The 26462-nt window shown below is 34.8% G+C and overlaps 2 protein-coding genes across 2 annotated transcripts; both read left to right on the forward strand.

The window, feature by feature from the left end:
• The first annotated feature begins 5674 nt into the window (after positions 1-5674).
• LOC141703930 (receptor-like protein kinase FERONIA) lies at positions 5675-6544 on the forward strand. Its single transcript, XM_074507305.1, has one exon. It carries the CDS (start codon positions 5675-5677, stop codon positions 6542-6544), a length of 870 nt encoding a protein of 289 aa, XP_074363406.1.
• A 5710-nt stretch (positions 6545-12254) lies between these two features.
• Positions 12255-25495, forward strand: LOC141703932 (metal tolerance protein C4). The gene is made up of 13 exons (XM_074507307.1): positions 12255-12887; positions 12975-13026; positions 13458-13590; positions 13720-13775; positions 14185-14299; positions 14424-14481; positions 14584-14702; positions 15963-16082; positions 16368-16469; positions 16553-16625; positions 17254-17321; positions 24967-25027; positions 25136-25495. Exons 1-13 carry the CDS (start codon positions 12566-12568, stop codon positions 25300-25302), a joined length of 1446 nt encoding a protein of 481 aa, XP_074363408.1. The 5' UTR covers positions 12255-12565; the 3' UTR covers positions 25303-25495.
• The last annotated feature ends 967 nt before the right edge of the window (positions 25496-26462 follow it).

A 26462-nucleotide genomic window follows, 5' to 3' on the forward strand; every position in this document is an offset into this window, starting at 1 on the left:
AATGCAGCCCATGTGTACTCAAAGATTCTATAAAAAGGGTATAGAAATGTTATCCAATCCCAAGGAGAAAATTCTATCACATTAAAAATTACCCCATCCCGGGGTCCGCAAAACACAACCAACGTGTATTTATAAAATATTTTTTATAAAAGCTCAGCCAATGAGTATTCATAAAATTTTAGAAAGTTAAAAATACTACCCCATCCCGGGGTCCGAAAAACGCAGCCCATGTGTACTTTAAATTTTCATCAAATTGAAAACTACCCCATCCCGGGGTCCGAAAAACGCAGCCCATGTGTACTTTAAATTTTCATTAAATTGAAAATTACCCCATCCCGGGGTCCACTAAAACGCAGCTCATGTGTCCTTAGGAAAATTCCTAACTACTACTCAAATTCTAAGTTCTAAACATGCAAATCAATATGAAGGAAACGGAACACAATCACATTAAACTACCCCGGGGAAACACACCCCGGAGAGGCAAACCGAGATCATTCAAATTACAAACAAGTTTAAAAAGCCAAAAGGCTTAGTTCGGAATGACTTGAGCTAAAAACAAGGAAATAAAAATTACATGCCAAGACATGGCAGAATCTTTAAGCTTCAGCGGCAGAGTCGACGGGAGGCGAATGAGGCTGCTCTGGATTGCCCTCTGGTAGGGGAGGCTGCTCAGCAAGTGGCGACCCGGAGAAGAAGGGAACATTGCTGGACGTCCCAACACCAGACTCCATTGCCCGGACAGCTTCCTTTTCCTGCTCCAATCGGGTCTTCTCTTCTATATACTTCTCCAGGAAGACGTCTATTGTACCTTGAGGCTCCTCGCCGAGATACTTCGAAGCAACATTCCAGCAGATCTGGATCTTCTCCAGCGCTTTATCATTCAGCTCTTCGAAATACGCGGGAGTTCCCCGGAACCCTGCGAGAACCTCCTCGGGAGTGGGCCGGGCGGCAAGATCATCTTTCAACTTCTGATTTTCAGCCCTCATCTCCCGGACAGAAGCCTCAGTCCGGTCCTGCCTCTCCCGGATCTCATCTATAATCTTCTTATGAGCAGCAGCCTCCCTTGCACTGGCCTCCTTCAACTCCTGAATCTCCCGGGTTAGCCGCTCGGATTCAACTTGGTAGACTTCGGCAGCATCACCGGGTTATGCAAACTAGTCCAGCAACCCGGGAGTTAGCCTGAAAACATTATAAATCGTGATTAGGCAACACAAATACAAGAGCACAAGAAGAAGGCAAATAAGAAAAAGGCTTACAGCAGTGATATCCTCCTGAAGCCCGACCAGGAAGTCGTCGAGGGGCTCTTTCCTGTATTTCTTCCTCTCCGCCGTGCTGGCATAATTCTCAAACAACTCCCTCCGGCGAGCCTCCGGGGTAAAACTAGCAAGCAGGGCCTTCAGAGTCTCCGGAGTGTCCGGAGCCAGATCAATAGCAGCCTTCTTTGAAACCGGGCCCTCAGAAACATCACCACTTTTATCCCCGGAACTCGCGGGGGCACCCTTCCTCTTTCGAGGTGCTGGAACTCTTATCACATCCCCCTGTTGCACGTCCTCGGACCGGGGCTCGTTGATCACGATTGTTGTCCTCCCCGGGCGGGACGGCGCCGCCTTTCGGGCCGCATCATCACCCTCTCCAACCTTCTTCTTCCCAACATCCACGCTAGTCATTCCCCCAATCCTTCGCAGCTTGGCCGACAGATCTTTAAGTTGGGCAGACATATTTGGGGGGTAGGGAATCAACTTCGGAATACCTGAAAAGGAAAACAACAAGATATCAGTCCCGGATACAAGCAATCAATAAAAGTTACAGTATCAAAATAAAGCTAAGGCAATAGACTTACATCCGGCAGCATGCATGTTCTCATTGCTAGTAAAATAGTCCCGGGTCCACTGCGTCCCAAGTGCCCCACAGAAGGCATAAACCATCGCGAGAGCTGCTTTCCCGAGCCGCTGGACCGGAAACCTATCTGTTTTAATTTCAAGTTTATGGAGTGGCATGAACTTCAGATTCCCACCCCGGACAAAAATGAACTCCCGGTGCCATCCCTTAAGCGACGTCAACATACTAACCGGGAGAACCATCTTATCAGAGGGATACCCACAATCCTCTATCCTAAACATGAACTCGTAAATCGGCCGAGCGGTGGATCTCTTAATTTTAAAAATATGGTGAAAAAGTTTGAAGGTGGGGAGGTAATTTTTGGCGTGACAACAAGCTAAAAACCAGCTGATCCATTTCACCGAGTTCGGGGCTAGCTGAGTAAAAGGGATACCATAAACATCCCGGCATAGGGATTTGGTGAACTGATGTAATCCGAGGCGCATGCCCCGGAGATGCTCCAATGGAATTCCAACCCATCCCCCCTCCGGTCTGTGGTATACCCTTTCATGCTCCTCAGGCCATCTCCACTGGTAGGTGTCGTCAAGGTTAAAGGCAAGCCTAAGGGCACCATCTACCTCGGCATCTGTGTATTTCTCCTGGACCTCTCTATGAACCGCCCCACACTCATACCTAGTCCCCGGGGCGGTGAAGAACTTCCTATCCATCTCATCCTCATCATAAGGCTCCCGGCCTCCCGAACCATCCGGGCCCCCATATGCCTCGGATAAATCCCGGTAATAAAAGCTCAAGGGCTTGGTGTTCACTCGGCACTGGACAAAGTATTCATCTACATCCTCCCATGACCCATCCGGATTCGATAAGGTACCCCCGGGACCTAATACTAGGGTCTGAGCTAAAACTTGTTGAGGCTGGTCAACCCGGGGAGGCATCTCTACTGAACTACAACTAGAAGAGGAAGAGGGGTAGAAGGAGTTAAGTTCACCTAGTCCGACAGGACGCTCGGGATACCGGTTCCTAAGAGTAGCAATACGTTTAAAACGGCTACCTGGCATATACTATACGTGTCTATATAAGCGCACCCCGGAGTCAATGCCAAACCCGAACCCAACAACAAAATAAGACAAAAAACAGAAAAAGTTTAGAAACAAATCATGTGCATATCTTACCCCAAAAACAAGATCTACAGCATATACATACATATACAACCAAGAAACATATATAAAGAACACACCCCAGACTCTTCAACTTTCTACACTACCAAAAACCCACTTATTCGCATATAAAACTACCAAAATCAAGGTTATTTACACAAATGAGACACAAAGCCATTGGAAAAGCTACGCAAAAGCTACACTACAAAGATTCAAGGCCAAAACATCAAGGCGGTCATGAAATACGAGCAAGAAATGCAAAGTGGCGAAGCGAAAACTCTCGTAAAATAACTACATGCATCGCAAAAACATAAGGAAAAAGTAAAAAAGGAAGCAAAAGAATTGAGATACTTACAAATGGGCAGGAGAAAGAAATGGGGCTTCACCAAGAAATGCTCCTAAAAATCTCTGAAGAATCTCTCTCGTCTCTGTGGAAGTGTTTGCGTAAAATAAAAATGGGAGTGAAAAGACCAGTATTTATAGAAGGAAGAAATAAGATGTGAGCGGTTTTTGGGTTAAAGAAACCGTCGGGGCCACGTGGCACCCATTGATTGGCGACAAATTAATAACTGCAGCATTTATTACCACTATCGCAATCATGTCACGGCGCGTCTTTTTAGGCAAAAAAAAGGAGGAAATTAAAAACTGTACACTCAAAAGATACGAATAAAACGTGTATATCTTTGACCCCGGCTAGAATCCCAACAGTCGTCTGACATCCCGGATTTCCAGCAACAACTTTTCAGAGTCCGGTCAAATCAAATGTCAGGAGTGTACTTGCCCACCAAACCGTGCCCAAAATTCAAATTCAAAATCAAATGACTAACCAAGTCAACCCCGGAGTCTCATCCCCATTTGACCCCGGGGTTAGGGGCAATAAATCAAACAACCCCCAAAATTTTCCAAAGTATTTCAAGGAATCCTACCTTGAACTCAAGTCAAATGACTAACCAAGTCAACCCCAGAGTCTCATCCCCATTTGACCCCGAGGTCAGGGGGCAGCAAATCAAACAACCTCCAAAATTTTCCAGAGTATTTCAAGGAATCCTACCTTGAACTCAAGTCAAATGACTAACCAAGTCAACCCCGGAGTCTCATTTCCATTTGACCAAGGGGTTAGGGGGCAGCAAATCAAACAACCCCCATAATTTGGCAAAGGCGTCGCGGCTCAAAGGCAATTACTCTACTCCCCCATCCGGGTAAACCCGCATAAGGGAGTGGGGGGCAAATGATAGCCCATAACAATTCAGGCCCAAGTGAAGAGGCTCAGGGCCCAAATACAAGATCCCAGGACACGTGGCGGCATCACCAACGTCCAGGTTCCCGAGATCCAGAACATTCCTACGGTCCGGATCTGACAGTACTCTGACGGATTCAGCGTTGACCTTGAGGAGCCCTGGACACGTGGCAGCATCGCCACCGTCCAGGTACCCGAGATCCAAGACGTTCCTACGGTCCGGATATGATAGTACTCTGACGCATCCCAGGCGTCCAGATGCCCTACAGTCCAAAAGGCCAACCTACGGTCCAGATGAAAAGGGACAAACCCCTAAACCCTAGTAGGAGGCCTATAAAAGGTATAACAAAAGGAAGATTACAGGTTACAAGCTTATATACTCTCTCTCTCACATATACTTACATGCACACACGTAATCCTCACAAATATATATGCATAATCCCAATTTTGCCCTTCTTCTCCTCAAAACCCTTTCTCATCCTCACGCTGGAGGTGCCGTGGGGACGCCACCCCCCTCCGGTTCTGTTTTGTAGGTTCCCACCCTACAGCTACACCGCACACCGCTGCCGTCACAACCTAAAAAGAGTTTGAGTCCGGGCCCTACAAGGAGAAGGCCCCGGGGTGATCTGGGATTATCAGATAGATTATCTGTTAGCTAGTAGTGACAAACTTAAATCTGTTAAATTAAATTAAACGATTATCGATATTGAAGACTCAACTTGTTTTGATGATTCAACTAGTTCTGATGAATCAAGTCACTCAACTAGTAGTGATAATAATTCAAGTATTTCAGGTGATGCGGTTAGGCTTTGTAAGAAGATGAAAACAAACTCTCCTAATGTTGAAGCAAAATTGCAACAAGAAGGTATTATTTCCTTCATTTAAGTCTTTTTTGAAATCCATACTATAAAAGAATGTAACTTAGATATATTGGTTTGTCTTGATTTGTATATAGCAGCAAAAGGAGATGGTGATCGAACTCTTGCCTCAGCTCAAGCTTATAAATCTAAGAACCCCTTTTTCATCCAACCTATGAAACCCTCTAATATTGGATATAAAAGATGGCCTAGTTTGGTAAACAGTCTTCAATTTTTACAATTTGTACTCATACTTTTATTTGATAGTTACAAAGTACTTTGGTGTATGTACTTGCACGTAATTTTTTTAAAGCTTTTAAATATAAAAGAAATTGATTATTACTTTGTTTTCTCAGCATGTAACTAAAACTTTTGAAGAGGCTTATAAAAACTGGAAGAACAACGACAAAATTATTCCACAAGTTACAGGAAGAACTTGGGCAGTTTATTGCAGTTTGAATTTGGGATCCAACCATTGTAGAATCAGTCGTGGATGGAATAAATTTATACGAGATAATTCATTGAATTCAACCCCTCTAAACAAGTGCTCTAGGTTGCCATATTTCGAGCTGCAAAAGAAAAAAAAAATGTTAGTTACTACCTTTGAAGATTATTGTATTCGTGTTATCTTCCCTCACTTGAAGAGTTGGAAGATAAGATACCTCTACTATTGTAGTTTACTATGTTCCACTGGAGGTTGCTGTGAAGCGTTTGGGATCCAGGTCCAAGCAAGGTATCAAGAAAATTTTCAAACGGAGATTGAGATGTTTTCCAAGTTTCAACACAGCCATTTAGTCTCCCTTGTTGGTTACTGTCGAGAAATTTTCCATACGGAGATTGAGATACTTTCCAAGTTTCAACACAGCCATTTAGTCTCCCTTATTGGTTACTGTGACGATTGTGAGGAGATGATCCTAGTTTATGATTATATGTCTCGTGGAACACTTGCTGATCATTTGCATAAAAGTGTCAGAAATGCTAATAATTTTTTTCCTTCTCTGCCATGGGTGCAGCGACTCAAGTTTTGTGCTGGGGCAGCTCATGGATTAGACTATCTTCACACTGGTACAAGTGTTGAGAGTGGAGTCATACACAGAGATGTGAAGAGCACAAACATTGTACTTGACGAGAACTTTGCAGCTAAAATTTCAGACTTAGGATTATCCAAAACAGGCCCAGCAAATCAGATACATACATACGTAAGCACCCGTGTCAAAGGCACGATCGGTTATCTAGATGCATTTTATGTCTCAACTCACAGATTGACCAAGAAATCTGATGTCTATGCCTGTGGCGTGGTGTTGTTTGAGGTCTTGTGTGGAAGACCAGCAGTTGATAAGAGTCTGGATGAAGAGCAAATGAATTTAGCTGAATGGGCACAACACTGCTTCAAAGAGAGACTCTTGGACCAGATAACTGATCCAATATCAAGCGAGAAACTTTCCCTAATTCCTTAAGTGCTTATATAGAGGTTGCAATCAAGTGTTTACATCAAAAATCCAATGTAACAACCCTACGTAAGCAAATTAAGGATAGTGCTACCATCGGGGCGAAATCCATAGTAAAGTATCATGTGACACAACCCAACCGCCTTAAACAATTGCCCACCATAAGCCCACCCCCCAATCAAAGAATTTCACGGCACAATACTCAAACTACCAAACCCAATCCCATAAAAATACCTACTCCACAGACCCCAAATCCCCACACTTAGCATACGACGCAATCAAAGTATTCTCAACCGAAACATCACCCTCAACCCCAACCACGAAAGAAGACCAATGACTCAAATTATTTGGTTATAGAAATATATTGTATATGAGGATAATAGCAGTTAAAAATAGGTAGTTCCTAATTTACCCTTCTGATTTAACGTCTGTTAGATGAAACTGACGGAACCAATCGCATGTTAAAAAAATTAAAGAAGAGTCATGCGGGTGCCTATTATTAAAACTCTGCCAGTTTTATGCAAAAAAATTATAATTGAGGCCATCTTTGTGCAATTAAGTCTAAAAACAAATTTTCACAAGTATGATATTATACATGAAAATGGGCTTTTCACCGAAATATCACTTTTTTAATTTTCATGATCCTGCATATCACATTTTAAAATTTTGGTCCAAAATATCCGTCAAATATGCTAATTTGTCTGCAATATCAGGATATTGCATTGCGCTGTTTTTCAGGTGTGTTAGGCCTGATACGCATTCGAGAGTTGCGTATTAGAAGATAATATGCATTAGGAATATGCGTATCAGGCGTATTAGGAATATGCGTATCAGCAGCACACCTGATACGCATGACGAACATGTTCATCGCCCTTTTTAAAAAAAAACATGTACATCATCCAATTTAGCATATCACGGATTGGGTCGAACACCTTGAAAAAGTAGTATTTTGATATTTATGTCACATAAGTTATAACTGATTTTTTATTTTTCAACTTAAGTTAGAGGTAAACATCAATTTGACGGTTTACATGGTGGCGCGCCTCATCGTAAATTTACTTTTTTAATCAAAATCAAATTGTTACGTGATAAATCAAATTAAAACATTATGTTTAAAACGAATTTTTTTGGTATCAGTTTAAACTGATCTTTATTATACAACTAAGTATACAGTAAAAATAAACTTTAAATTTTAAAAAAATAATAAATTTGAAAGTTTCAAATCATGTTACTAGTCAATATATTCTATTTAATTTAATTTTTTAGGAAAAGAGAAAGGGAAGAAGATAGGAAAAATACATTCTTAAATTTTTTTTTGAATTAAAAAAATATAATAACATATCATTTTAAAAAAAATAATATATTAATATAAAACATATTAATGTATTCTTTTTAAAAAAATACTTTATGGTAATAAATTTTCTAATGTTTGGGCTAATTCACAATTTTTTTACTTTTTGGTGGATTTAAAGTTAAAGAAACCGAAAATTTCATTTTTATAAATAAAAAAAAATCAAAATTAAATAATATATTGTTAACATAGCGGAGGGTAAAATTTAAGCATATAATGTCTCTAATCCAAAGACTAAGGAATTTATTTTCGTGTAAATTCCCGACTTAGAATATAAGTGTGATCAAACTAAACAGTAAGAATATTGATTAAATACCAATACAACAATAAAAAGGAAGAAAAATGCACGAGATGAACCAAGCACATAGTTGTATATATACATATAGAAAATATCTACAAGGACACTTATATGAAGTTTAGGTAATTCATACTTTCAAAACTACCTGAAATGTCTGACCCAAATTAAATAAGAATAATAATCCTCTTTTATCAACTTATTAACTAATCCCACGATGTTTTATCGACTATAATTCGTCGTCTTCAAGTAAAATCATATCCAATGTCATTTTACCAGTAAAATTTAAAGTCTATATGTACAAACTGAACTGATCAGCCCATGTCCTACACGGCCGACCCCTCTTTTTCTTGCCTCTAACCAATATGTCTTCTACTCCTCTAACCAGGACCGATACAAGTCATCTTCGAACATGACCGTACCAATGTAATCGGTATTTCCTTAAATTTCTTCACAATAGACTCAATACCTAATACTCATCGAAAAATATCATTCAATATCCGATCCACCAGTGTACGACCACACATCCATCCACACATCCATCTCAGGATACATATTTCGCCGTTTACAATCGCCGAACTTGAACCTTCCTTAATGGTCAATACTCAGAAGTATAAACCAATGTTGGTCTAACTGTGACCCTGTAAAATTTTGCCTTCAGCTTTTGAGGTACATTTTTACCACACATCGCTCCTAAGCCTGCTATAACAGCTCTCCATTTAATTAATCTTATTTTAATACGATGCGTAACATCCGCGAAAATATCCCCATTATTGTCAATAATAGATCCTGGATAATTAAAATGAGAAGTTAAGGGATCTTCGTCATCACCAATACACACCCAACATCAGTATTATTAGGTTCCGCACTAAGATTAGCCCAAAGGTACTCGATAGTCGAACGACTCAGACGCAAGCCATTAACCTCTAATAATGCCCGTCAATGTTCTAAGTTTAGATTTACATTATCTCTAAACTCAGCTATAAACATAATGTCATCAACAAAAAGTATACACCAAAATATGTTAGCTTGAATATCACGGGTAATCACATTCAAAATAACTATAATCAAGGGTTGGTTCAGTTGGTTAAAGAGGGGATAACTATCCTCTTAGTCACATGTTCGAATCCCACGGGAGGCCTAAGTCAGAGCATGTCGCTTAAATGCGGTTTACCTTGGTTCACGTGATTTGCATGCTATTGCGTGAGCCCATATGGTTTACCAAGTGCGCACCCGAAGTGTAGCGGCTATACGATAAAACAAATGGACTTAACACTGATTACTGATGAAGTCTTATCTCAACCGAAAAATATTGAGTATCTCTAATAAATATTAAACTATAATCGAACCAAACTTTTAATAAAACGTAAAAAATAATGTATATACGGTCTAGACAGGCCGATTAAGAACGATTTGTAAAGTTTCTTGCTCAGCTTACTTAAAAGATAGGATACTAAATTGGAGTTGAGAAAATAGTATGTCACAGTTCTGATTCTAAAATTACCGATTTTATTAACACTACACCGTACTTTTTTGATTCAAACTTATAATCTGATTAATCGCTACATAATTTTCTTAAAGCTAATGTATCGAGTTAAAAAATAAATATTATTATGTTATTTTAAATATAGTCGATTATTATTATGATTACTTACAGGTATAAGATGCATTTACTAACATTCCAATATTCATATTTTAGAAACTTGTAGCATATTTTTGATTAATTAAACTTATTTCCCTTACGATTAGACTATTTATTCTAACACATTGCAGGGTAAGACTGCATATCTCAAATATGTTAAATTAGGCCATTATTTTTCCAAAAATTGATTTATACATTATTAAGTCATATTTTCTGACGAAAAAAAGAGTCATATTTGGAAAAAGCAAATCAAACTAATGATATGAAAATGAACCTTAAACGGCAGGCAGACAGGCAAAGGGGATGTGTTTGTAATTTAAATTTAGCATACTCAACTCGAAAACCGTACTTGAATTAAATTAATTACGACCTTCCTCCTGTTTCATTTTGTTCGGGAAATAATATCGACAGTAGTACTAGTGCCACCGCTTCTCAACTGGTGGTTGGTGGTTGCTGCCGCTGCTAATCTCTCTCTCTCATGTTAAATCTTATTATTTTTTATTTCATACGTTATACTATTTATTTTGTTTTAGGAATGAATCTACATCTTGGTGGTCGTCTTTGGCAACAATTTGTTGTCGACGTATTTGCTGCAGTAGCAGTACAGATTGGACTGGATTAAAAACCACCAAAGTACCATTCATTCAGATTTGTACAGGTTTATTCGTGATTCTCTTACAAAAGGTGATACAAATCATGGAAACATTGGTAAGAATGTCATATTAACAACAACCCATACAGGTTCTCAACGGTACATAAACCAGTATTTCAAAGATTCTTTGGCTATTTGTCGTACGATTGGACATTCATCATTATTTTTGACAATGACATGTAATACTCAATGGCCGAAAATTAAACAAATGATGGAATATCTTCCCAGAGGGCGGAGTAGATGTAGCTAACAAACCAGATGTGATAGCTAGAGTGTTTAAGTTGAAACTTGATCAACTACCAGACCTTATAAAGAAAAGGAACTATTTCGGCAAATGCATTGGAGGTTAGGCACAATTTTTTAATTTCGCATGACACACACACATTATGTCTAAACAATATAAACTAATAGTAGCCTTTTACGCATTTAACACAGTTGTTTTTCTTTTTTCTTTTTATTTTTAATATCAATTATGCATGTTATTGAGTTCCAAAAGCGTGGACTTCATCATTGTCATATGTTAATATGGTTGCACCCGCAAAGCATGCCACAAAATGTGTAACAAATTGATGAATTGATATCTGCCGAAATACAAAATAAAAATATGGATCATATCGGCTATAACGTAGTTCAAACGCATATGATACATGGATCATGTGGTAAAGATTTTTCATATTCTCCGTGTATGGTGAAAGGAAAATGTGGACGTCATTTTCCTAAAAAGTAAGTGTGCATCATATCCTCCACCTTTGAAGCAAATTGCAGGAAGAGAAATAATTATTAAATTTGAGTTCACTGATGATAACATATTAGTTAGCAGCACAGTAGATTATGCTCATGATGCATATGAATGTTCAGTTAACACTTCTCTTGTGCCTGAAGACATTGATATTGGGACTTCAGTTTCAAATTATACAAATGTGAGCTTCATGTTTCACATTATAAAAATTTCCTGTTTATTCCATAATATACCTATCATACTGTCTATCCTAAAGATATTTGTTAGCTCTTGAATTTACAAATATTTTCATACTATCCAAAATTGCAGACAAGTGTTCCCAGTATATCCGATGGTGCAGGTTATCCAGGTTCAGCTCTATCGACTAGCAAACGAGTTAAAAAGGTCGGTAGGTTGTATAATTACCCATCATTATATGTGATTTATCGTACATAATATATGTACAGTTTGTTATTTCTTCATATTGCAGTAACATCATATTATATTCTATTATGCAGGAAAAGTAAAATGTTTTTGTAGTGGACTCAAGATTCATATGATCGCTTCCTTTCAAGAAATATTGAATGAACATTATCTCATTTTTCCATTTCAGAACTTCAATAATTAAGTTTAATTTTTATTTCCATTGTTGTTTACTGTTTTGTAAACGGAAACTTTTTACTTTGATACAGTAAAGTTGAAACTTTTGAATGTTCTTTATATTTTTGCAAATTTTTAAATTAATGGACCAATAATTTCTAATGGCAGGTAGTTTGTCCTGTAATTTGATTATTATCCTTTTCGTTATGTGGTTAATGTTTAAACTATAAACGTGCTTAAACTATATAGAAAAAATAGAACTCTTCGTACTATTTGACTATAATATTATACCATTTTTTATCAAAGATAGGAAAATGGAAGAAACGTTATCGAATGATTTGTTGTTAGTATATATGATAATATTCGTATAAAAATTTTGGTACACATTATCACAACTTCATGAATACATATTTTTAAAATTTAAAAAAAAATCGTATATAACTAAACGTAACATGGGGAAGGATAACTAGGGATATGAAAATGAACCCTAAACGGCAAGATGTGTTTGTAATTTAAATTTAGCCTACTCAACTCCCAAACCCTACTTGAATTAAATTAGTTACGACCTTCCTCGTGTTTCATTTTGTTCGGGAAATAATACTGACAGTAGTACTAGCGCCCCCGCTTCTCAACTGGTGGTTGGTGGTTGCTGCCGCTGCTAATCTCTCTCCTTCCCTCTCCCTCTCCCTCTCTCTCTCGATCATGTATATGTAACATATGTATATACCAGTAGCAATAGCAGCATGAGTTAGTTGAATTAGGAAGTGGAGTGATGGTGAAAAATCGTTGTGCATCTACATTGATGCGGAGAACATCAATTCTCCTCTCTCGTAACGACCCTTGTACTAATCATACTTACAATTTTGATTCCCCTTTAATTTCATTTCTCTATAAATTCATCTCCCCTCCTAGTTCTCATTACAATTCAGCTCCACCACCAAAACCTAATTCTAGATTTCTGGGAGCTCAGGGCGGATTTTTGTTATCTCCTTCTCCATCGCGCCCTTCGTTTATATTTTCACGCCACCGTGTTGTATTGTCGCCTTCAAATTCACCACAATGTTCTTTTCCTCATTACTATTCTTTTAGCCGTGGTAATTTCTGTTTTTTAGTTTAATTTTGTGTTGTTTATTTGTTTATGTTGGTAGCCAGTTTTACTTTTTGGATTGTTTATTTTTCAGGTCTTCTCACTAGAAGTAAGAAGCTAGAGAGGATAGAAGTCGAAGATCATGGGTAAATTTACATGTGACTGTTTGTTAGTTCAATATTTGTTTGCTTACTTACCGTGTTGACTTACTTCAACAAAGAGCTATTTGCAATTAAGACAAAATAAATTCTATTGTTATTACATGTTTGGTTGATGCTATTACATTGTTAATACCAAATGAAATTGTTGTTCATTCTAGTAAAGAGTACCCCGTGCCTACATATTCGGCCATTTTTAATGGTCCTGTTTATAATCTGTGATGCCATGAGTATGCACAACGTTTTTCTTTTTGTATGAGCAAGGATTATGAGAACAATGTACTATGTTGTCTGACGAATCCTAGCTTGCCTTTGGGCCAAAGAACATATATTATGCGATTCCATTTTATCTTGGAGATTAGTCTCTCTCTCTTTTTTATTTCTTTTTCTGTTTTTATACAAGTTCTGATGTTTTCTAGGCAGCGAGCAGTCACAACAGCATTATGGTGCAATTTCCTTGTATTTTCTCTCAAGTTTGGGGTTTGGTTTGTCAGCTCAAGTCATGTAATGCTGGCTGAAGTTATTCATTCTGTTGCTGACTTTGCAAACCAGGTAAGTTCTCCCATTTAGTCCTCTTTACTGTTTTTTTGTTCTTTAACATTATTTGCTGGATCCAGGGGTGTTGGCTCTTCTGTTATGCAGATGCTAGAAATTAAGTACTAAGCTTATGCTTTTATATAGGCACTTCTTGCATATGGTTTGAGTAGTTCAAAGCGTGCACCAGATGCTCTGCACCCGTGAGTTTTCACTCCAAACTTCGTAGCTAACTGTCATTTTTTTCTGCTCTTGTGCACAAGCATTTAGGTTTCTAATTATATATATATATAAGCACATAGAGGTTACAAAAAATTCATGAACATTCTTAAAGATCTCTTTTGGAAATAATAAACCCAATCAAAATTTCGTCATGTCTCGTTTTACCTGAAGAATTACTTCCTGAGATAAATGGAAGAATCAAATTAGTACGTACTTATCGAATAGACAGTTTCTTGCATGTTTGAAACTGTTATGAAATCTATACATAAGCTGTTTATCGTATCTGCACAATTTATAGAGATATATGTCATGACTGATGTACTAAAAACAGTTTAATTTATGTGCACTTGTGGTGTTGAGCAAGTTAAATCTCCGTGGTTATGTTTCCAGATATGGATATTCCAAAGAAAGATTTGTGTGGTCCTTAATATCAGCTGTTGGTATTTTTTGTCTTGGTTCTGGCGCTACCATCGTTCACGGGGTTCAAAACTTGTGGACTTCGCAGGTAACTGGACACGAACATTTACTTGGTGAAATGCTCACATCTTGCTTGTGAATATGTTGCCTAACTTTTTTGTTACGAGTAATTTTTTTTGTTTTTGATGTGATTATTTTTCTTTTTGAGCCAGCCTCCAGAGAATATTAAGTACGCAGCTTTGGTGATTGCTGGTTCATTCGTTATTGAAGGTATAGCTCTATGGATATTGCTGCTAATTGGTTATATAGTTCAGAGGTTTAGCTTTAATTGTATCCTTACTTCTCAATTCTCATATTAGATTTGACCATTAGGTGCATCCCTGCTTGTGGCTGTACATGCTGTCAGGAAAGGGGCAGCAGCTGAGGGGATGAAAGTGAAAGATTATGTATGGCGGGGTCACGATCCTACGTCTGTTGCAGTCATGACAGAGGTCATAGCTCATAGCTCCTTTCACATTAGTAATACAATATGAAGGAATTCCTATATCAAATTTACTGTGAAGTACTGGCATATGTGACCTAGAGATTGCTTCTTTTTCTTTTGCAATCCATGGTAGTAAATAAGGTTTCTGAATGTTATGTATTATGTATACATATATACATAATAATATGTATAATCTTAACTTGTAGCAGATTTCACAAATAAATGCATGTACATAAAGTAAGTACCTAAAACATCCTTGAATTGGAATGAAAAAAATTTAAAATTAATAAAAATCTAATTGAACCTACACTGAAAAGAGTATGATAAGCATAAGCTAACTATATATATTACAACTATGCTACTTTTTTATTAGCAGAAGAAAAACTTAATCATGGGAAATTTACTTTGCATCAGCATGAATATTTAAATATTGCAGTACCATATTTTACTGAATTACCTAGGTCCTTAGAGCATCTCCAAGATTCTCTTAAATCACTCCTAAATATAATATAACTTATTTACTCTTGGCCATTTAATGTGTATTCATCTCCAACAATGATCTTTAGATCCATTCCTTATTTAGTTTTATACTATTAATAGTAAGTCGCATTCATATAAATACAAAAGAAAGTGGAGAGAGAGAGTGTGTTTATCTTATTAATGTATTATATAGTATTATTTAAGAGTGGGTAATAACTCTTAAAATTTAGGAGAGAGATGAGACTTTTAGCGAATTTAAGAGCCACTAGGAGTCTCTTAAAGCAAAAAAATTGTCTCCCTTTAATTTTAAGTCAAGAACCAAGATAAAGAGGCTTTTGGAGATGCTCTTAGTAGTATTGAAGGGTACAAGTCTACCTGATCTTTTAAGGCATATTATTTACCTATACATATAAAAGAAATTGTTGGTTAACTCTAGCTTGCTACAGAAGCTGTGGCTCACTTAGTAGGTAATGAAAACAAAATTTGTTTAAAAAGAACCATGTAATTCACATAATGAGGCTTGAGGGATCCTATATTGCGGTTGAGACTTTTTCCCAACCCCATCACTCTCTATCACTCACCTCCTTCAACTAGACAAGTGCACGAGCTTTTGTCAGTGTCATCCATTCATACATCCAACTATACATTTTAACTTGTGGTTATTGTTGAAATTCTTAGAATTGACAGATTAAATTGTCTTGAATCGAAAATCACCTTTTGATCAACATTTAATTTGAAGTGTGGTGGTGTTTTTGACTTCTTTTGTAATGTGATTGTTAATGTGCAGGATGGTGCAGCGGTTACAGGACTTGCTATAGCAGCTGCATCATTGGTAGCTGTAAAAGTCACTGGGAATCCCATATATGATCCAATTGGTTCAATTGTAGTTGGAAACCTACTTGGGATGGTATGAAGTATTCCAAGCATTTCTCAGTTAAATCAGTAAAAGCCTAAGTGCAGATGTTATAGTACCATGTGCTAACAAACTTTTAGAATTACATGTCAAATTAGCTAAATGAATTGTGCTAATTCATAAAAGCTATTTTTTCAATAAAGCTTGGTACAACAATCCTTATCCCTGTGTGATGATTTTATTTCACATGTCATTAATGATCTGATTCCTAATTAGTAAAGGTTAGATAGAAGGGTGAGTAAGTAGTGATATAATTATCGGTTGTTTCTTTTGACACAGGTGGCAATATTTCTCATCCAGAGGAATCGCCATGCTTTGATTGGTAGAGCTATTGATGATCATGATATGAGAAGGGTTCTTCAATTTTTGAAGAATGACCCGGTAAAGTTTGCTTTACCAGAGTAATATAAGGCACGCTGTCAGTTTAATTCCGATGTGTTACATACTTGAAATTTTGGTGGCAGGTTGTAGATGCTATATATGACTGCAAAAGTGAGGTTATTGGACCTGGGTTTTTTAGATTTAAGGCTGAAATAGGTGATTTCTCCTGTTTTTGGTGTATTTTATTCATGATTTCGTGGAAACATGCATGTTTATAATATGAAATACTTTGTTATGAAGATGAAAACGGCTTTGCTGGATGACAAATGTTACTACCATATTACAGTAGATCTGTAGATGTCAGAATTTCTGGGTTTTCGTTTCTAAAATAGAACTGTCCATTTGTTTGTACTCCGTCCATTCCTTATTATAATTCATAAGCAATTGACTTTTGCATGTAGTTAAGGTGGCTAAAAATTGTGATTACCTATATCATATTTTATTAATTAATTCTATGTTTAAATTTTGGATTTTGAGATTTAATTTACACCGAATACAGAACGTATTAGTTAGAAAATTATTAATGCACTTCAATTACGACATAAACTCAAAGACTTTTTATATCTCAGACCAGAGGGGACACAAGTAGTTGCATCAGGGCTTCAATACTACTGTTTATTTTGGGTGCTTTATCTTCCAAATTGACCCACTAAGCAGATTAGCTGAATATATTCAACTATGGATAGTCCTACATGAGATGTATAGGCACAAGATATACAATTATTCTCTTTTATATTCTGTTTCGGACTTTTATATTTAACATGGTGAATCTCTTTACTTTCAGATTTCAATGGGGTGGTGCTGGTGCAGAATTATCTGAACAGGACTGGTCGTGTAGAGTGGGCCAGACAGGTTAGCTAACTACATCAATCCTTCTTATTTCTTATTTCTGAGAAGCATTTTTAGTATTTTCTATATTTTTAAAATATATAATATATGCTTGTAGTAGCCTTGCTTGCCTTGTTTCTATTGAGTCGATAACATTTGGATGTGTTAGCATAGCCAAGTATAGTACACTGTCAGGGATGGGAACGGGTAAGGTTCAAATCGGGTTTGTTTTTTTGTAAATATATAAAAAGTACATTTTAAATAATAAAAATTGAGATTGAAATAAGAGAATAAGGATCCTAAGGTTAACATTTGCAAAATTTCCTAAGGTAATGGTTGACCTGAGTGTGTTATATTTGTTATCAAATTAATTACCTTCCTAATTTAAAGACATGCAAAATGTATGGTATGTAAATATTTAATAATAAAATGATTAGGATTACTTGTGTACATGTATTTGTGGTGACCTCATGAAAAATATCCGGTATCCTTATTTTCTTGAAATAAAGAGATATAATTCACTAAAATAAGTGTTGACCTACTCAAATAATACAGTAAAAATATGTAAATTATGTCTTACATCTAAAATATTATATATAATATATTATTTATGTGTTAGGTTTTAATCGGATTTCGGGTTTGGATTAGGTTTTGGTTTTCGGATCGGGATCGGTTCGGTATCGTTGAAATCCAAAATTTCGGGTTTCGGATCGGGTATTCTTCGGATCAGAATAATTTTATAATGAAAGATTATTATTGAATTGAACAATTCTCAATTCAATAATAATCGAAGTCTATTTCATAATGAAAGATTATATGAATTATATAAATAATTATAACTTGGATACCATGTAATTTCCTAAAAACTAAATACTTATAAATTTAAACTACCATAACTAATTAAAGGAAAACAATACCGTATTTTCTTCTACTACTATAATCTATAATCTAAAATATTCCTACTACTTAATAGATTATATAATTAATAATTACAAAACACACTCATATCCAAATAATAATATAAAAAATATAAACTAATATCCTAGTTCTTCGTTTGACATCACATATGATAGAAAAGGAACAGGAGAGGTTAGGGTTCTTGTTTAACAATGATAGATTAGGTAAGAAACAGAGAGATAAAGACGGATTAAGAGAGACAAGAGCAGAGAGGTAGAGAATTAGAGAGAAACTTGCAACACAATGTAGAGTTGAGAGTAAGAAACCCTAGAGAGAAAAAGACCAGAGAGAGAAAGAGAAGTTGAAAATCAATTCCATTTTCTGATATTCAACATAATAGGAATACAAGCATTCATGTGGCATGCATATGGTATTTGTAGACCAATTTGGTAACTAACTTCATTAAAGACTAAAGAACCATTAAAGACATAAAAAGACATTTACTTCACCCCACTAGTACACTGCTGCATTGCTGCCGTTACTAACTAAACTGTACATGGATGATAAATTAATCTGATCCGGCAGATATCTGTTTTGGAACCCGAAATATTTGATATACCGAATTCGAAGTTTTGGGTTTGGATTTCAACAATACTGAAACCATACCCGATCAGAAATCCGAAACCCAATCCAAACCCGAAATCCGATTAAAATCCAACACATAAATAATATACATAATAATATTTTAGATGTAAGACATATATTTTACATAATTTTATTGTATTATTTGAGTAGGTCAACACTTATTTAGTGAATTATAACTCTTTATTTCAATCTCGACTTATATTATTTAAGATGTACTTTTTATATATTTAGAAGAAAAATTCATTTGCATTAAAATACTAAATGTTATGTTATTAATATAGTTTAGATTTCACTCACAATGGCAACCCATGCAATATAATGTGTTTGACTACTTACTAGTTAATGTAATTTAATTTAGCTATTATATAAATATAATTAATGTTGTTTGTATGTATAAATAATATTAAATTTGACTACATTATTCGTAATTTTGGATATCTGGAAAATAGCCGATCCTGAACCCGACGGATTTGGATTTGTATAACCTGAAAATATTTGGTTTTAGATTTTACAATACCTGATCCGAACCTGACCCGTTCCCATCCCCAGAATTGTTTCTATCTTGTTATAGGTTGCGATCCTAACAAACTTCTCTACTGCAGTCAAGAAATTCTAGGGTGTTGTGATTCTTGTTTGGTCAGATCACCTTAAGCTTAAGCTTGGATTTTTTGCGGTTAATTCACATTTATCTATCCTTTACTTGTTTTTTAATACTTGTCTGTATCATATCATGTATCATATCATGTGGTATGAGTATTAGAGCCACCGTTCCTCCTCCAAACACCAGTAGACCAACCTTTACACTGTTTGTATACCCATTTTCGCAACCCTTTGCCTAAACCTTTTATCAAATATCTTTCGTGCAACAAAATAAAAAAGGAACACATCTCATTAGCCTACAATAGCAGTGAAAAACCACCGAAGTCGCTAGAAACCTACAAAACGGTCCCCAGGGGTCCTAAAAGTTACAAACAGTCCCCAAATTTTCCGGAACTTACTGCTCCTGAATTTTACATAATGGCAACTGCTAGCGAAGTAAACAACCGATTTTGTACGTATCTCGAGGAAAACAATATGAGATTACGGATGCTGGAGAATAAGTTTAAAGATTTGGGTTTGCAAATGCAAGCAACATTAAAAGTAATTATGGATCAACCTGGTGTGCGGCATAATCCTCCACTTTCACCTGTAAAACCCCCATCCCCAATTGTTGAAAAAAGCTTCTTCTTCAAACTCTTAAAGTTCGGTGTATTAACATTGAAAAATAAGAGGATGAGAATGTTTAGTTAGTGTTTTAACATTAAAAAGATGAAGTTGTTAAAGTGGAGAAGTTGCAAATCGGGAGAACAACTTTATAATGGTGAAACATATTGACAACTGCTATTGTGTCAAAATACGTTGTTCTTTCATGGTTGCTTTCAAAGAAATTGTTTACGGTTTTGAAATTTAACGTCTTCAAGTTCAAGTGCAAATCATCGCCTTGTTGGATGATTCTTAAATTTTAGAAATCTCGTGTACGACTTTTTTTCAGAGGCGAGGAGAATGATTGCCAAACAAAAAACTAGAATATTAGTTTGTATTTATTTTATATTATTATTTAGATGTAAGTGTGTTTTGTTATTGATAATTATATAATCTATTAAGTAGTAGGAACATTCTAGATTATAGAGTATAGTAATAGAAGAAAATAAAGTATTGGTGGTATCCTTTAATTAGTTATGGTAGTTTAAATTTATAAGTATTTAGTTTTTAGGAAATTATCTGGCATCCAACTAAGTAATGATTATCTATATAATCTCATGTAATCTCTCATTATGAATAGACTTGGATTATCATGGAATTGAGAATTGTTTATGTGTTGTGATCCTAACAAACTTCTCTTATGCGGTTGAGAAATCCTAGGATCGCGATTCTTTTTGGTCGGATCACCTTAGGTGTGGATTTTTTGCCGTTAATCCACACTTATCTATCCTTTACTTGTTTTTAGCTTTTAGTACCTGTCATGTATCAATATGTACTCAACCGATTTGATGTTCATCGAAATATAAATTAAATTATATCAAAATTCTAATATATAAATCCTGGCTATCTATACCATACTATATAACCGGAATGAGGTATAATTTGGTATGCATTTTTTTGGTTGGTTTGGTTATCCACAATCATGACCGTCAGATCTTTTTAAGCACAACTCAAGTTCCTAGGTTCGAATCCCGCCAATATCAAATATTTATATTATTATTTATACATCATCCAAGTTCCAAAAACAAACTTTTATATTATTTATTATTATTTATAAACATAATAAAAAGGTAATCAATTATATATTATTTAATCATAACCAAAATAAAAATTATATTATAATTATTCATCGTTTGGTTCAACTATCAATAGAATATCACTCGCTAGATATTCATTATATAAATAACATATGTTACATTCATATTAAATAATATTCTCATTAACAACTCAATTTCGTGTTCCATTAACAACTCAAAGTTTGAATCCTCTAAGCAGCAATATTAAAAATAGTTTCCATTTATGCTATGTATCAAAAATTCAAGATTCGAATTCTTACAACAATAATATTAAAATTTAGAATTTGCATTTGTTTCTTAGTTCTTAACAATACATGTGATCAGTTAAATAAATATTTTAATTGTTACTAACTACATTACATTATAAAGATTACAATATCTTAAACATACAAAAAATATTATATAAAAATAATTTAAAAATATATTTTTAAAAAGCCCGTGCATCGCACATGTTTTAAGCTATATATATACTATATTAACCAGAATGAGTATAATTTGGTAATGCCTTTATTTGGTTGGTTTGGTTATCCTCATTTATGACCGTCGGATTTTTTAATCAAGTTATCATGACCGTTAGATTTAAACACTAAAAAAATATACACTACTCAAGTTCCTAGGTTCGAAACCTGCCAACAACAAATATTTATATTATTATATATACACTACTAAAGCTCACAGGTTCGAAAACCACCAACAACAAATATTTATATTATTATTTATACACTACCAAGATTCAGGTTCGAATCCCTCCAATAACAAATATATATATATATATTATTATTTATAAATATACTAATAAGGTAATGATTCAAAAAGAAATTTATTATAATTTAAAATAAATATCACTGAAGCACGGGTTGTAAAGCTAGTATCATTAGTATATTGAATTCAGGTGCCTAATTGTGATGTCATAATTATTCGAACAAACATGCCTACAATTACACACTTTTAACCTAACACACACTTATAAATCGACTCACCTTCAAGTATATACCTAACAAGCACCTGCGTGCTATAAACTACTTGAAATTCTACCCCTCGACTATTGAACACCTTTTTAGTAAAGTTTTAAACTTAATGCGCACACAAATCTGCAAACACATTTTTTATAATTTGAAATATACAATTTCAATTAAAATAATTATTGACGGTTATCATTTTTTACTATTGTAAAATAATGACTATGTTTTTTAAAATCCCATAAACTTCCACTCAGTAGCACACTAAGATTTTTTTAACCTAATACACCTTTTTAGTGAGAAATGAACTAACACAATTTTTATAAACTCATGCACCTTTTAAATTTTTTTTATCTATATTATTTTAGTTCTATCAACATTATTTAAATTGCGAAATTATAAATTTATTTTTGAAAAGTCTACCTAAACTTAAGTACTATTACATATTTATATTTTGCAAAGTTTAATCTTCAACATCTTAATCTTGTGTAATTAAATATTTAAACTTTTAATAATCATTATCTCTAAAAATTTTGGAAACATCAATTAAAAAAGAAAACTCCTCTACATGGCAAGCTGAAGGAAATATTATTGTATTAAAGCTTAAATAAAGTATAATTTTTACTTCTCAACAGGTTTCAACATCTAATCTAATCAGAAAAAATAACATATTTTTACAAAAAACTAGAATTTTCAAATCTGAAATGTACAACTTTTTAGTTTGAGATACAAAATTTTCCTTCACAACTTCCTTGGTACGATAATCTACCTTTTCATGATGTCTAGATAACCAATCCATACCTAATATTATATCAAACTAATGGGAAGGTAAGACTATCAAATCTGCATATAACTTTGCCTCGCTTATCTGAATAAGACAATCTCTATATATTTTATCTACGACAACTACCTCACCCACTGGCGTGTGAAAATTCACCTTAAAATCTAATGTGTAAGGATTCTTGTGTACATGTGCTGTCATTTTAGATGATATGAATGAATGCATAGATTCAGGATCAGTAAGAATACAAGCTTCTATGTTATGAAAAAGAACTTTACCAGTGATTACTTCCGGGGCCGCTACAGCTTCATCTCTGGTTAACGCAATAACTCGTGCATGTGTAGGTGCGCTAGAGCTCTGAGTTCTGTGGTTCAGACTGGCCAATATCACCACCAACACCAACAATGTTTCCCCGACCTCTACCAAAAGATGTTCCAGTTTCAGTAGCTCCCGAACAGTTGTCTCTGACGCAGCTTGCCCACTGTTCACTCTTCTAGGACATTCTCTCACAAAATGTCCTTGTTCACCACAAAAATAGCACCCTCCAGAAATCCCTCGACATTCCCCAAGATGTTGTCTACCACAGTGTGGACATGTAGTTTTCACTTGCAGGATTGATGGTTGATTTCTGTGGCATTCCCAGAAATATAAGACCTTCCACCTCTAGGTCCAAAAACACTTCCCCTTGTAACTAATTGTGGAGACGAACTAAAATTCTGATGTTTACCCGGTCTTCCACCAAATCCACCTGAAAATCCAAATCCTTCTCTTTTGGGCCTTTGGAAGAAAATCGGTTTTTCCTTGATTAGACGTTCAGCCCCGATGATTGCAGCTCGTAAGTTGTGATTAAACCATCACAATTGCAATTTCAAAAATTAGTAATAAAAATAATACTTGGTTGCAGAATATGTTGCTTAACAAGTTGCACTGATTAAATTAAATGCAACAAAAAAACAGACTTTAAATATTTTCTAGAAAATTTTAAAAAGAGTTGCATTTAGTTGATTTTGGTTGCAAAAGGTATTTTTAAAAATATTTTCAGAATATGGTAAAATCGCAAAAAAAAAATCCTAAAGAAAGTGGTATTTTTGAATGAATTCCCAAAAAACTAATGTAATAACTATAAATTTTACATTTCAGTCTTCGGGTTGGGGAAAAATGGTAAAATTTTAAAGTCTATATACACGTAATCTAATATCATACAAAATAAATTTATTTAAACATAAACCATCCAAGTGCTAGGTTTTATACCCTAATCAAACTTATTTAGATACGATTTGGAAATATTATTCGAAAACAACTTTCTACTCGGTATAAATATTATTTAGTCTACATATTTATCGATATTAATGACTAAATGAATATATTTCTACTTACAACTATAGATAATTACATCAACAGTTAAGAATATTTTAAAAATATATCATAATATAACATTAAACTAATACAAATATATGAAACATAATGTACTATTGTACTACAGAGTATTACCTAACAAAATACATGACTAAGTATTAAAGTTGAATTTTTCTAAAACTTACAAGCCCGGGCGAAGTTAGGGCCAAACAAGTACTAGTTAAATATATTCACGGTAACAAAATTAACCAACTCTAGAGCCATGTTTTTACGTTAAAATAATTGATTTCTAGCTATTTGATTATCATCACTTTTTTGAAGGAAACAAACAGCTTTTGATTATAGTGAATGTGAAGTATATATGAAATAGTGGGAGTGTAATTTGTAGTCTCAATTTTTTATATTAGTATATTTGAAATATATAAATGTAAGTACATGCTTATCTGTGTATGATTTTCCATATGTGCTTTTTCTGTTTGGGCTAAGGAAGCCCTGTAGTGATGCCTGTGCTCAACTCATGATGATTTCCTAGCCAGATATCACAATGACGAATTAAGAACCTGGTCTTGTCTGTCCTACTTATAGAAGGATCTACCAGTATATATGTGTAGTGGAAGTAGATAGAATAAGGAATGTAGTAAAGAAGTCTGCATATGCATTCCTGGTGCAACTTTGTCCTCAGAATTCATGATTATTGTTCTAACTCTTAACAGTTTCGGCAAGCTGCAAATGAGAAGGATGATGATGAATTGCTCAAGATCATGTCAGGCTATGGTATGAATCCTCTAAAATACTTGCACAAGTTACAATTTCAACAAACCAAGTATACAACAATTTCTTTTTTACATGCATAGTAACTATAAGAAACATGTGCCATTGTAGGTGAAGAAGTTGTCACAGCTCTGGGGAGTGAAGTTGATAGACTAGAAAAGGAAATACAGGAGCTTGTGCCCGGTATAAGGCACGTCGATATCGAAGCCCACAATCCAATCATCCCATCCCCTGATCCACATTCTAAGGGTGAAACAAATGATAATATATATATGTAGTAATGTATTGATTGTCATCTGAAGAGTTCCCAATGTCACAAACCCAGGTTTTGACATGATACGGAAATGCAGGGGGTGTTAGTTATATGAATATATTAGAAGTTTCGAAAGACTAAACAATGTGATGGAGTGTCAGGTCAGGATTATGAGTATGTGACCTGCTTAATTTTTCCCAGGAGTAAGGCTTTTTAGATGTATTGTTGCTTGATCTATTTTTTTCTAGACTTTGTCTTTGACAAAATTAGCAGTATGTTGTGTTATAACTTTTAATAGTACTAGTTTAAACCATGCACGGTTCATTAATATTAAATATTTTTAAAATTGTATTTATCCAATCATATAATAACATAAATATTTTTTAATAAATTTATAGTAAAAATAATAAAATAAGCAGGAAGGTGTGTCTGTAGATGATAAGTAGATTATGTCTAATAGTTTAGTAGGTGTATGGAATTATTTATTTTTATTTTAAATAATCAAAATAAGGTTTCAGTTATTATAGTTTGGTATAAATTTTAAAGACATTAAAAATAATTAGATCTTTTTGTTGGGATGTATTAATTAAACAAGTTTGTTTTTAGGGCTAGACTCTAGATCAACTGAAGTGGTTATAATTATATGCATCCTGTCATTATATGCTTTATGCATATTTTTTTTATGGGGCAGTCTTATTTTTTTTCAATTACTTAGGGGTGTTGGCCCAAAATGTCACTTTTTTGATTCAAATGGCCCTCATTGTCACTTTCTGAATAATTGGCCTCAAATGTCACTCCAGAACGGAGTTTCGGGTGCAGTTTTTGTAATTATTGAAAAACGCGATTTCGTGTTCTGTTTTGATTTTTTTTTCAAAAAAAAAATTGAAAACGCAACTTCAATTCGTGTTTATGGGGGCAAAACGCAATCTCAGGATGAGTATCTCATATTAACTCATTTTGGATTTGCGTTTTGAATTTTTTTTTTTTGCATCCTGAGAAAAACTCGGTTTGAAACTGTATTTTTATGAAAAACTCATTTTGAAACGCCGTTTTTATATCCATAAACTCAAGACGAGACTGCGTTTTTTACCGAAAAAAATTCTGAAATTGCGTTTTTAGCAAAAACTCGGTTTGAAACCACATTTTTCAAGAAAAACACGAAACGAAACTGCGTTTTCATTTTAT

This window comes from Apium graveolens, unplaced genomic scaffold (assembly GCF_009905375.1).
Source record: "Apium graveolens cultivar Ventura unplaced genomic scaffold, ASM990537v1 ctg720, whole genome shotgun sequence".
Lineage (NCBI taxonomy): Eukaryota > Viridiplantae > Streptophyta > Magnoliopsida > Apiales > Apiaceae > Apium > Apium graveolens.